This window comes from Protobothrops mucrosquamatus, unplaced genomic scaffold (assembly GCF_001527695.2).
Source record: "Protobothrops mucrosquamatus isolate PMUCROS unplaced genomic scaffold, P.Mucros_1.0 scaffold_193, whole genome shotgun sequence".
NCBI classification, from domain to species: domain Eukaryota; kingdom Metazoa; phylum Chordata; class Lepidosauria; order Squamata; family Viperidae; genus Protobothrops; species Protobothrops mucrosquamatus.
In genome coordinates, this window is record NW_015386269.1 from 43145 (window position 1) to 57071 (window position 13927).

The 13927-nt window shown below is 36.3% G+C and overlaps 1 protein-coding gene across 1 annotated transcript in view; it reads right to left on the reverse strand.

Moving 5' to 3' along the window:
* Positions 1–13927, reverse strand: part of LOC107295293 (NADP-dependent malic enzyme) — a gene marked incomplete at its 5' end in the record, with an annotated part of 48027 nt that overhangs the window by 17587 nt on the left and 16513 nt on the right. Inside the window, 3 exons of the mRNA XM_015824604.1 lie at positions 2243–2356; positions 4622–4719; positions 7017–7126. Coding sequence (XP_015680090.1) covers positions 2243–2356; positions 4622–4719; positions 7017–7126 — 322 coding nt within the window. The remainder of the gene's footprint in view (positions 1–2242; positions 2357–4621; positions 4720–7016; positions 7127–13927) is intronic.

Sequence of the window (13927 nt, forward strand, 5' to 3'; positions counted from 1 at the left end):
AGAGAGAGAGAGAGACATGTTATACTATAAATAACCATACCATACCCAGAGAGAGAGAGAGAGAGAGACCAACTTGCCAGGTTTCTGCCATGTAAATTACATCATTGCATTTGTTCTCTTTCTCCATTTCTTCCTGGTCAGCAACCACAAGTCTTGTTATTTATAGAACAGAAGGCAATGTATTATCAGTGGCAGAGGGACCACAAGGGATTACATAGTTCTGACATATGGCTAACACCAAAACCTCCAATATGTCACTTTTCTTGATTCATACTTGATTTATTTGGAGGGCAGAATTTAACTATTGTTCAGCCACCTTCTCTCTTCCTTTATTAGACAGCTGCCAGGAGTCAAGACTGATTTGAAGGCACCAACAAACAAACAAATAAAAAAAATCTACTGTTAACCCAGTAAATTTTCCTAAATGGTCACACACTACTTACAGCAGGCATCCCCAATCTCCAGGCTGTGGACCAGTACCGATCCATGGCCTATTAGGAACCGGGCTGTGCATGCACGGAATCTAGGTTGTATGTGAAACCACCACTACTCCTCAATCCATGGAAAAATTGTCTTCCACAAAACCAATCTCATGCCAGAAATGTTGGGAACTGCTGATTTACAGAATTCTAGAGCTTTTCAAGATACTGACAACAAAAGACCTGTCATTAATTGCCTCTAGTTTACTGTCTGCTTTGAACTTGAGGAGGACATTTGCTCACCTTTGAAAAATGACTGCACAAATTCTGAAATGACATCTACAAATTCCATTATGTTTTAGATGTAATTTGTCTTCCCTTTAACTGGGACTTCCTTCTTTCATCATTTGATCTTTTCCCATGTGATTGATACTACTTTCCTTAGGAAGAAGGTTGAGGCAAGGGAATTGGAGCAGATGTGCCTTTTCTCTGTCACTTGACAATGTTTTTCCACCTTATCTTCTTACTGAAACTATCCATAAACATAGACACTTCTAAACTTTCAACTCCCTCTCCTTATTTGCTTTCCTGTTTCTTTGTTCTAAATTCTAAGCACCCCTGGGATTTGTATGCTGCTTACAGAGTCCCTGCAAATTAGTTTAGTCACTCATGTCAAGCTACAGCATATGGCCCTTCTTGGCCACTTCCACTTAAATCCTCCTCTTCTGTTCCCAATTAATATTCTTCATTGCCCAATTTAAATCACAAACTCTCTACGAAATGGTAAAAAATAACAAACTTAGAACTATAGATGCTAATAGATGGATGCAGCATTGAATACAATGATTTTGCAGTAACCCTTTCCTTGCAGTAATCTTGCCTGAGTAATGGTGATTACAATAAATCCTTTTGCACATCTCAGTTATCAAGAAAATCCTCTTGATAGAAATCAAATATATAATGAAGTATCTTCTAATTTGATACGGCCCGATAAAAATCTATCCCATTCAAAGTTTCATTTTTCTCAGCCCAACAGCTATGCAACACCAACTGAGTGATAACACACTTTCGTGCAGGTAAGAGTGACGTAAATCATTATTCATCGTATGAACGTGTTAAGAGAAGCAAGGCAATCCAAGAGGAATGCTAAGTTTATGTTTTGTTTCCAGTACAACCTACTGTAAGGGAAAAGACAAATAAATCAGGTAACGTTTCCTTTTGAGGATGGAAATGTTAATTTGAATAAATTATTACTTTAAACTCCCTTTATTATTATATACATGTGTTTTGTCTTAGCTCTCGCATATGGAAGAAATGCATAAGAAATGCGGTAAGGATGCCTTGTCAGGTCTCTGAGCAACTCTGAATGTCTAACCACCACTGATATCATAATAAACCACAGCATGCAGGACATGGTCTCTGCTCTTATTGCTATGCAATAAAAGTTATTTGAGGCAACACAGCTGATGTTTATGTAGAACTCTGGCATAGATAAAGGAAAATATCAGCAGGAAATTATCTTTTACATCAGCATTTCTTTGCTTATTTTAATAAATAATTTTAGATTCATCACAAACATATTCAAGATGTGTATGCATGTATGCATGTATCTATACACATGTATATATATTTAAAACTGAAGTTGAAATAGGAATTTAAATGCTTAGTTTTTCAAAGAAACTTATCACATTCTCAATGGTAATCTTATTATCCCAATGGATAATTATTATTATCCCCATTATTAGGGATAGTATCCAATTGTAACTTACTTAAGTGTATCATAATGTACAGTATATTTGCAATAGAAAGGGAAATGCTATTACCTTTACAATTAATCCTTTTGAATCAACCATCCAGATCTTTTTTACGGCTTCCTTTTTAGGTGTCCCTTCCTTTTCCATGCCCATAATGAGAAGATTGGCTATGCCCATTGCTGCCTGGTGAGAAAAGGAAGAATTACTATATAGATACTTATGCAAACATATTTATTTTTATATGAAAATATACATCACTCCCCCTTTTTAGGGCTTATGCACCGTTCTGAGTTGTTATATTTTCATTTCTGTGCAAACCACATGCCCATTAGACACAACAATATTCACAGACACTTTGATTTTTAAAAATTTTCACAGTGCATTACCAAAACAAGCTATAGGAATAACCCATCTAGCTGGCAACTTTTACATACAATCTCCATAATAGCCTCCAACTTAGCCTTCTCCCCTTCCCACTTTAGGTTACAGAGATCAACAAAAGATGAATTGCTTAACAAAGCCAGTACTACATCAGCAAGCATCTAATTGTTAAGGTTAGGGCACTTGTATTCTTGTATGGCTTTCAAATCTACCACCTTTTCATTTGGACAACACAAGCTTACAATTTTTTTTAAAATGAAATGTCTTAGTTATTCATTAGAATTGGCTATCATGCCCTTTGAAATGTGATTTGACTGGAAACTTAAGTTGGCCACTTTGATTCTTTGAAGTTCACAGCAGAATGAATATGCTTATTTGCTCACCTTAGAAAAAAAAATGACTTTAGGATAATCAGACTTCGAGTTTTTACTTCAGAATTGAAAGGAATTATTTAAATAACAAGACTAAACAATGCATTATTTCTGAGTTCACATCTGTACCTATTTTTATATGGTCTTGGAACATCTACAAATGCTGACATTACAGGTTTTTTTTTTGTATAACCTCAATAAGAATCTTCTGGCACAAAGTGTTACTGTTATTTTTGTACATTTGATTCATTTTGACTCTGACCGTTTCAAAATATACATAAAACATCTCATGACCCAAGTCTACAAATTATGAAGAAAAAACTCCCTGTTTATTCATTAATCAGACTAAACTTCTACATCTGCATATAAACAATGAGGTTCAAAAAAAGCAAGTTCCATTACCAATGACTTTTTGTATCTATATCCTGCATTTTTATGAGCTTACAGCACTAGACTAGAGGTCACTTTTCATTTGCTTCTCAACAATAGCCCAGAGGAGGAACTTGAGGTAAAAAGCATCTGATAATCTCCATGTTTGAATTGAACCTGGTTCTCCCAGATCCTAGTTTGAAAGCCTAATCACTATGCTACATGGTCTGTTGTTCTCATCCCTTATACAGAGTTTATTTGCAACAGAATAGTCTACCTTATATTGAGGTTTATTTATTTATTTGTATCCCATATTTATTATTTTTACAAATTCTAGGTGGCAAACTTATCCAACACATCTTCCTCCTCCTATTTTCCCCAAAACAACAACCTTGTGAGGGGGGTTGGGTCTAGTGAGAGTGATTGACCCAAAGTCACCCAGTTGGCTTTCATGGCTAAGGTGGGATTTGAACTCATGATCTCCTGCTTTCTAACCCAGTGCTTTAACACCAGACTAAACTGGCTCTCATACATAGCCAATTTTGATTTCCAAAGTAACAAAGGAATCTTTCAGTTACCTCACATAAAAACTCCAAGCCACTCAAACATAAAAGCATAAATATATGCTAGGTTCCATGGCTAGACTGGGATTTTTTTCCCTGTGCACACACTGAAATTTCAGTTTGTTAGTACAAATTCCTCAGGATATAGGGCATAAACTGAAAAGGTTTTTTATTAAAAAAATATATAATGCATTGAGGATCTAATTGTGGTATCAATAATAAATGGCCTACATTGGTATAGTTACAAATGCATTTCAACCATTTCGACTCCATGCCTTGTTGTATATTTTAACATATTTATATATTACATCTTATTTGCATGGAACTCAAATAAGTTTTCTATCTCGATTCTGACTAGTCAGACTACAAAAGTCTACTGAATTCAATCTGGATGAATGGATTTACTAAAAATATATCTGCCCAATCAGCAGTAGGGTATAGGAGACAAAACTAGCAAGTCAGAATCTTACAATGTTACGCCCCACCCATTTTTCATGCCCAGTGACATCAGACAGGGTGGGGTTTGCATTGCAATGCTCTGATCAGCATCTTGTCAATTTGAACCACAACAGCCACACAATTCTAATCCAAGCTCCTGGGGGCCCACTTATTGCTGTCCCTAAGCAGCAGAAGGAGATCAATAAATAAGCGAACAGCCAACCAAATAAATAAATAAATACCTGGCCAAACTAGAAAGATGGCACAGAATATCACTTTTGTCAGAAAAGTGGCACAAAAATTAAAAAAAGAATAGATAAACAAACCTCCCCAGCTCCTTGAAAGAGTATTGTATGATCAGACAGTTTATTTTGAGTAATCTGGAGTGCAGCAAGGAGACCCGCAACAGCTACAGATGCTGTTCCTGAAACAGAATAAAATAATAAACAATTTTATTAAACTGAAATAACAGCACATCTCCGTTGATAACCAATCACGCATCTTTTAGATAAATTTTAAAAACAGAATTTGACATAGGTGGGGGTTTTTTTCTCTTCCATTGTTAAGCTGAAACACACACACACACACACAAGGACTCGTTCCAGGTTTCCTCCCCCCTGCCTTCAAAAAATCTGCAGAAAAGTTACATTGCAGATCTACGTGAAAAAGGATCCTATAGAAGCCAAGGTCTGAAAAGATAATTTAAGCATTGGGGTCCAATCCCCTGTTTAGCACAGGAAATCTAAACCATGTTATGCTTTCTCTTAAAGACTCATTTCAGATCAAGTTCACCTCCATATAAAAATGCTAATGAATACAGCTAGTGGAAAACTATATAGAAAAAATAATTAGGAAATAATTAAGCCCAGAAAACAATAGTAATTCTCCTATGATACAATATCTTATTGTAAAAACAATGGAGGACGCATGTCTGAATTATAAATTAAAATGTGAAGTTATTAGCCCTTTTCAAGTAAGTGTTCATCTTCTCTCCTCACCCTTATTCAATTGTATCAAATGAAAGATGTATTATTATAATACTTCAGTGATAATACATTATCCCTCCCCCCAAGGAACACAATTCATTATACACAGGAATGGTAAATGTGATATTATTTGTCCATAAAAGAAAATATTCTGTTATACAGTGGAGATTTGAAGAATGAAACTGCTGATGACAAGCCAAGGCTATTTAATATTAGAGAATTTCACCAACAGAAGAAAAGGCTGTCATAAAGTGTCCAAACACCATGCACTAAAGATTGCCATTTTACTGCAGAATTTCAGCATTGTGAAGTTGGAAGGGTTTGGGATCTCAAATGAGATTTAGGAGTACAAATTCCTCACGTGTATATATATTTAGGAAATGTTAAGTAATGACGATAAAATGATCGACTGATTATATGCCATCAAATCGGTGTTGATTCTTAGCAACTGCATAGACATATTTATTCCATGACAATCTATCTCTAACCTGGTCTTCAGGTCTGAATCCATTCATCTTGCTGCTGGTCGACATCTTTTTTTTTCTTTTCTTCCCCCTTTCCCAGCATTAGAGACTTTTCCAGAGAGATATTAGATCTTCATACAATAGGTCTGAAGTAGGATAATTTGAGCCTACTTATTTGTGTCTCAAGTGAGAACTCTGGATTGATTAGTTCAATAAACGATTTGTTTTTATTCTTGGCTGTCCATGGTATTCTCAGAAGTCTTCTCCAATACCCATGTTCAAAAGATACTCTTCCTATCCTGCTTCTTCAAAGTCCACTTTTTGCTTTCATGGAATGTAATAGGAAATACCGTTGGTTGCACTAGTTTAACCTTTGTATATAAATGTGTCTAATAATATAGTATTTTATCAAATCATCTTTGGTCTCCCAAAAAATGATCAGAATTGACAGCCAATAATTCTTGCATGCACATATTCAACCACTAAAAGAGGTTTGCTGGAAGTCCACAGATGCCTCCTGACAAATAAGATAGGGAAGCATCTCTAGTCCCCTCTCAGAAGAGCTAAAATGTGACAGTGGGACAGCAAAGATCATCCAGTGTGTCTCTTCAGACCAGCACAGGAAATCCACAAAGGGTTCGTATACTTTACCACTATCATCATCTGGATCTTCAAGCACAGGAAGTCCTTGACTTACAACAGTTCTCTTAGCGACCATTCGAAGTTACAACTGCACTGAGAAAAGTGACTTATGACCATTTTTCACACTTATGAGTCATGACCATTGTAGCAGTCCCCATGGTGACGTGATTTACATTCGGATGCTTGATAACTGACACATTTATGACAATTGCAATGTCCCAGAGTCATGTGATTTCCTTTTGCAACCTTTTAATCAATTAATCAGTGGAACAACCTGCCTCCAGAAGCTGTGAATGCTCCAACACTGGAAGTTTTTAAGAAGAGACTGGACAGCCATCTGTCCGAAATGGTATAAGGTTTCCTGCCTGAGCAGGGGGTTGGACTAGATGACCTCCAAGGTCCCTTCCAACTTTATTATTATTATTATTATTATTATTATTATTATTATTATTATTATTATTACTACTATTACTACTACTACTACTACTACTACTACTACTACTATTATTATTATTATTAACCTTCTGACAAGCAAAGTCAATGGGGAAAACAGATTCACTTAACAATTGTGTTACCAATTTAACAACTACAGTGATTCCCTTAACAAATATGGCAAAAAAAGTCATTACCTTGAATGTCATCATTGAAAGTGCAGTACAAGTTGCGATATTTATTCAGAAGGCGGAATGCATTTTGGTTGGCAAAATCCTCAAACTGAATGAGGCAGTTTCTGCCATACCTAAGGGTACAAAACATTATACACTTAAAATGAAAACAGTAAAATTAAACTACAATGATTAATAACATATGATCGCTCCTCCAATATTTTTTCAATTACATGTCATCATGCTTACTGTAAGTTGTGAGCAAAAGACTAGGGCTAGGCATTAAGCAGATTTAGATGTTTAAATGTTATTTTAAATTTATCTGTTTTCATGCAAAACTGAAGCAGTGATTTATATGGCCTTTTACTAACTAGAAGCTGTCCATACATGGATAATTTTATGGGCATTTACTTCTGTATGTAAAAATAGCAGTCAGTGACAGGCTTCTTGTGCTGAAAGGAATTTCTTTGCTATTTCTTCAAAAGAGGAGTAAAAACAATTCACGCTTTGAATTTCCATAGACCAAGAAAATTATTTCAAAGTAATGGATTGGGACAGATTTTGTTTTATATATTTCATACAAAATGTATCTGTTTTAAAGTGATCGTGAAAACTTCTATATAAAGCTTATAAAAGTCATTGTCGGCATTCTAAGCAACCAAAGATGTTTGCAAAGGGAAGTAAAAAAATATCAACATGATCAAAAGTCTTCCTCTCTCATATATATATGTATCATTTCCAGATAATTTCTCTTTCAGATACTATTAGAACTAAGACAGCTAAGAAAAGGTCTGTTGATTATTATTACTACAGCAGGATTATTTCTATCAACTTTATGAAATATATTTTTGGGCAAACTAGTAACTTAACACTTGTACAGATTAACCTAGAGCAGTGATGGTGAACCTTTTAGAGACCGAGTGCCAAAACTTCAACACAAAACCCACTTATGTATTGCCGGGTGCCGGGTGGGCGTGACCACCGGGTGGGCGTGGCTACAGTGGGCGTGGCAGATGGGTGGGCGTGGCCAGCTCGATGTTGCTCCCTCCCGGGGAGGGACACCTGTGGGGGCCGGGCAGGATTGGGGGAGATCCAGGGGTCTCGGGGGGGGGTGGGGCAGTGGGCAGGAAGCTGGTTCTGCAGGGTGAGGCAGGGCGGGTGCCATGTCGCAGGGCAAGGCGAGGCAGGGGCTGGGGCGGCTGCTGCCTGACACCATCAGCCCCCGCACACAAAGGCCAGCAAGCGCATGGGTGCTGGGATGCATCCGGCCACGTGGAACCTCAGCAAGTTAGCGGGCGGCTGGTTGAAGAGGACGGTTGCCATCTCCGGGGCATGGCATGCATGCCCACAAAGAGGGCTCCGAGTGCCGCCTCTGGCACACGTGCCATAGGTTCGCCACCACTGACCTAGAGCGTAGGTTAAATAAAATAGCAGAAAATATACAAAAGAGTACATTCAAGATGTCAAGATCCAAAGAAAACCTATTTTGCTTCAGCCATAGTTGTCTTTGTCTTGCCAACAGTAGCGGGGGGAGGTGATGTTTAGAGTACTTGGAGCACCTGTGAACCAGCCAGCTTGGGAACCAAGGTCATCGGAGGAACCATTGGCTGCGAACCAAGATAGTTCTGGGGCAGTTCCATTTCAGCAGAACCGCTATTTTTTTGTTGCCCAGGCCCAGAATGGACTTATGGAAGCGGCATCCACACAGAGAACCGGTTGGTCACATATTTGAATCCCACCACTGGACAGTTCTCATAACAAATGTCTGAAATATAATTGGGGAATGTGACTTGTATTGTCAGGGGAAAGGGGAGTTTCCACTCTTTTAATTTACTGTCCTGGCGCCTTTTTCGCCAGAGCTGTTTTTTCCTTTCATCAGTGCCGATATGCTGTATTCAATAAAGTTTTGCATTAGAAATTGGACTGTCTCAGCTGTGCTCACTTTATTAGGATCATCAGTTGGAACCTTGTCACAAGGTTTGTTTCAGTAAATGGCTAAAAGTTAGGATTTTCAATAAAATCATCATAAGGTGTACTACAACTTAATCAAATGTTCATAAAATTTCATACAGCATTTATGAGATCATTTTAACGGTATAAAGCAAAATATCCTAATTTATTTTTCAGATTTATTTAATGAAATGTAACTACCAAATAATGATGTTAACAGAAAACTTTGCTGTTGAACTTTTATAGCACAAACCTGAGAGTTTTCAAACCAAAATAGTAAAAGCATTTCAGAATATGAAATATGCTCTTTCATTGTACTGTTATTTGAGATTGTTAAGGATGGAAAAACTTCCATAACTCAATTAAAATGCCTTTTAATAGAATGCTGTGAAATAATTGTGAATTATTTTTTTAACTAAAGATCTAGATAAACACTGAATTCAGAGTTATTAGATAAAAACTAAATTAAAAATGTTGATAGCAATTCTGCAAGGAATCTGATTCCATTTTGAAATTTATCCTTATGTAAGTAATTCCACTTAGATTAAATGGATTTTGTTCACCCGTGCATGTAAGCATACATGCATCAAATTATGACTTATTTGCTGGTATTGTATTCAGAAATCCCATGGGCAAATATGTAGGGACCAATGCCATAAATGGTGACCAATGTGATCAAACCTGAATGCTTGTTTGAAGAAACACAAAGTTTATCAGATCAATATTTTTCTTTAAGCTCTCATGGAGAAATTCATCTGTGATTCTATGTGAAGCCTCAAAAACAAACAAACAAAACATAGCTTGAAGGAAACTTAATGTATTTATTCCCTAATACACAGGAGTAACTTTAGGCCAGTTCATTTCAACAATTTAATGAAGATACTGTGATTATCACATTTCACTAAACCTCGTAGCTTGTGGAATTGAAAAGATTATTCCTCTCTTTATGTTTTTACCGACTGTTACTAAACAGTCATTCCATCTGATGCTCAAAAGCTTTCACTTCAGCAGCAAGCCCTTCCGGTCATTTGATCCTGTTAAGTAGAGTTCAGGTTCCTGTTTTGCCATCATCGTTCTACCTTTCCCTTTGACTCTGTCTGAAATTTACTCAAATTGAGCATTTGAAACCTGGGGACAGTCTAGGAAATTTTGTTACAGACTAGCCAGATGACTCAGAAAACATCTGGATTCCCTGATCTTCACTGCTTCTTACTCATAATGACTGTGGCCCACTTTCCCATCTGGTCTTGTGGTTGCTTCCTTCCTTCGGCTCCAGTGAGAATCCCACGTATCCAACTTATGCTTTCATATAAAAAAAAAAAGTCAACCAAGTTTGAATGGGATGTTGTTATGGTGGCCATGCCTAATTTCTAAATTCCCAATATCTCAGTAATACAACTCCATTTAATATCTCCATGTTTGATGTCTCACTTTCTTTAGGGCAGGGGTGTCATTCATCTACTTCTTTTGTTCTTTAGATTCTAGAGTAGACTTTCATTGTATTGACCACCTCTATTCTTTATTAGGAAAAAAAATACCAACAGACCTCTGATCTATCAAGCTCGGATTGGCAGCGATGTTCTGAAATTTCATTCAGTGATTCAGGCAAGATTTCACATGTGCAACACTGTGTATGATCCTTTAACAGGAAACACGTTTGGAACAGGAAACTTTTATTCTCAACAAGACTTTTCCAGAGCACCTACACAGCAGAAAGCAGTAGGTGGAAAAAAGCTCCATTGGGAAACGTTAGCAAAACTGTTCACACTTCTTTGCATCAAGACAAAATTACATCCCACACAGTTATGAGGGTAGGCAGTTTAAAATTAAGATTAGGGACTTTAAATGCAATACACTATGTGGTTTGAATAATAATGCATCTGTTGCATAGGATTAAAAAGCTCTGAAAGGGAATGTTTTATATTTTTTGCTTAGGAAACTTAATATCTACTGCACAACAGCAGCCAGCACATAATGGCCAAGTGTTGCGATCCATATGTGTGAGAAAAGGATGTGGATGTTCATTTCAACAGTCCCAGTTTGCAGGAAGCTCAATATATAGTGACAGTTTTGATTTAGTTACGACTGCATACTGCAAATTGTATTTAATGATGTTTGTTTTGCCACCTACACTATGAGGCCCAGTTACTGGCCTAATTTTGAACCATCATTTCATTAATCTACCATAATCTTATCAATCCTTTTTATACTATATTAATTATTATTCCATTCTTTTTATCCCATTTTGACTATGATACTGAAAGCAGAGAGAACAATTTTAACTTAAGGACAAGATTGAAATAAGCAACATATATTCTTTAGAGTTAACATGATTTTCAGAAAATATATTTGGGATTTCCAGGCCAGAAACTCCTACACTTAGTTTATCATCTTTTGAACAAAGGAAGCATTTAATAATAATAACAGCAACAACAACAGCAACAACAACAACTGCTTCCATCCTGCGATGATATCTGTAATACCATCAAATATCCACATCTGCCTATCCCAGGTCCTTGATAAGGACTCGATAGGTAGACAAAAATGCCAAATCCAGTCTGAACATCTGGCTGACTGGGCGATGATTAATAATAATAATAATAATAATAGTAGTAGTAGTAATAGTAATAGTAGTAGTAGTAGTAGTAGTAGTAGTAGTAATAATAATAATAATAATAATAATAATAATAATAATAATAATAATAATAATAATAATAATAATAATAATAATAATAATAATAATAATAATAATAATAAAAAAAAAAAAAAAAAAAAAAAAAAAAAAAAAAAAAAAAAAAAAAAAAAAAAAGTTGGAAGGGACCTTGGAGGTTTATCTAGTCCAACCCCCTGCTCAGGCAGGAAACCTTATACCATTTCAGACAAATGGCTGCCCAGTCTCTTCTTAAAAATGTCCAGTGTTGGAGCATTCACTGTTTCTGGAGGCAGGTATTAATTTTTGGTCTATAAGTACATTAGTAAAAACAGTAGCATTTATTTCTGAGAATACATACATTGCCTGAACCTGTCTTTGAACACCGCAGAAGGGTCATTTTCCTACATTCCCTCTGCAGCGTCAGTGGAAATTAAATATGATAGACACATTTGCTGACCAGAATTCTCAAAATAACACTTCTGTGTTTTTACGGTATTCCTACAATCATTTTGAAAACATGCCGTTTTAAACATTCCAACAGTTATTTCAGAGATAAATAAGCTGCAATTGCATTTAATTTTTTAAAAAAAGTTAAATTAGTGTTTAACAGACAGAAATTATGCATAGCTTTTTTTTTCACTTCAGATCTGCACGGTCAGCAATGCCATGGCAGAAACTCTGATGTAAGATTGTCAGAATCAATTCTGATTATTTCATATAGTAAAGATATAACCAGTGGTGGGATTCAGCCGGTTTGCACCACTTCGGCAGAACCGCTACCTAATTTTTTGTTGCCCAGGCCCAGAACGGACTTCCGGAAGCGGTATCCACACAGAGAATCGGTTGTTCACATATTTGAATCCCACCACTGGATATAACCATCTGAAATAAATGGTAAAGAAATTAAAGCTCCTAAAATGTTATACTGTGTTTCTAAATCAGGCATATTAGTTATTAGTTCAAATATATCCCTCTTACTTGGCTTCTTAATGATTTTTCTGATGAGAGAACTATGATCGTTTAGAGATTTGGAAAATATTCCTTTGTATTCCCCAGTCCACTATGAATACAACCTTTATGCGTGTTTTCTTCCCCAGAGATGAAAATAGAGGAAGCTGACTTGTGCTGGTTCAAGTTGCTGTTGTTCAGCTTTACTTTATTTCTGGACAAACCCTTACACTTCGATTGGTGTAAGGGTTGGTTAAGTAAGAATTCCTTTTCACCTCTGTCAATGATAGCCATCCTGTTGCAATCTAATTTTTGCTGCAAATACTGTTAGCAATGATGCATCACTAGCACAGCTGTTATAACATTTGCCTGACACACAGAATGTATTCAAAACCTGGCAGAAATAATCATAATTCCCCGTTTCTGCTGGGCTTTTTGTGTTTTTTTCCCCCTGTAGTAAAGTCACCAGGGCCCCATTTCATTGCCTCTCCAATCACCTAAGGTAGAAGGTCATAAAGCCAAAATGGCTTTTTAGAATCAGTCCTGAAGTACCGTACTGCCCTAATAAATATGCCATACAGTTTATTGCAAAAGTGCAGCAGCCAGATCTATGAATCTGATAAAGTTTGGCTGAAAATTGAAAATCAGCTGTATGATTAACGTTTTTAATTGAATTGCACTAGGTCCTCTATGGCCCATAAGGACATCTTTGCAAATCAGGACTCTTGAGAGACAATAGGCAAGAACTGTCTGTTAAATCAGAGTAATATGAAAGCATCCTGTCATATTGTATTGGAAGTGTTACTGGTTTGGACAGGAACGCTGTGCAGAGAGTGGTGAGTATGGCAGAAAAGATTATTGGATGTTCACTTCCTTCCATTTAGGACATAGCATATAAGTGATGCTTGACCAGGGTCTGCAGTATTGTCAGAGATGCTTACACATTCTCTCCATGATCAGTTTTCTCTGTTATCTTCTGGGAGGAGCTTTGTGGTATCCAAAGCAGAACAACTAGATTCTGTAATAACATTGTACCACATAGTATATTAACCTTGTTAACTCTCAAGACTCTTTTTCTCCATAATATAAATTAATATAATAATATATTATATTAATATAATATAAATTAATATTTATATGTGTGTGTATGTGTATATATATATGTGTGTGTGTGTGTGCGTGTGTGTATGCATATATGTGTATGGATATGGATATGGATATATATATACACACATACATACACATACATATACACATACACACACACACACACATACATATATATAGCCCCAATCTAGGGCTATCCACAAGCAGCAGCCGCTACTGCGACAATCATTTTTTTAATGTTAATTTTGGATTGCTAACAAAGAGTTAAAGGGAAGCT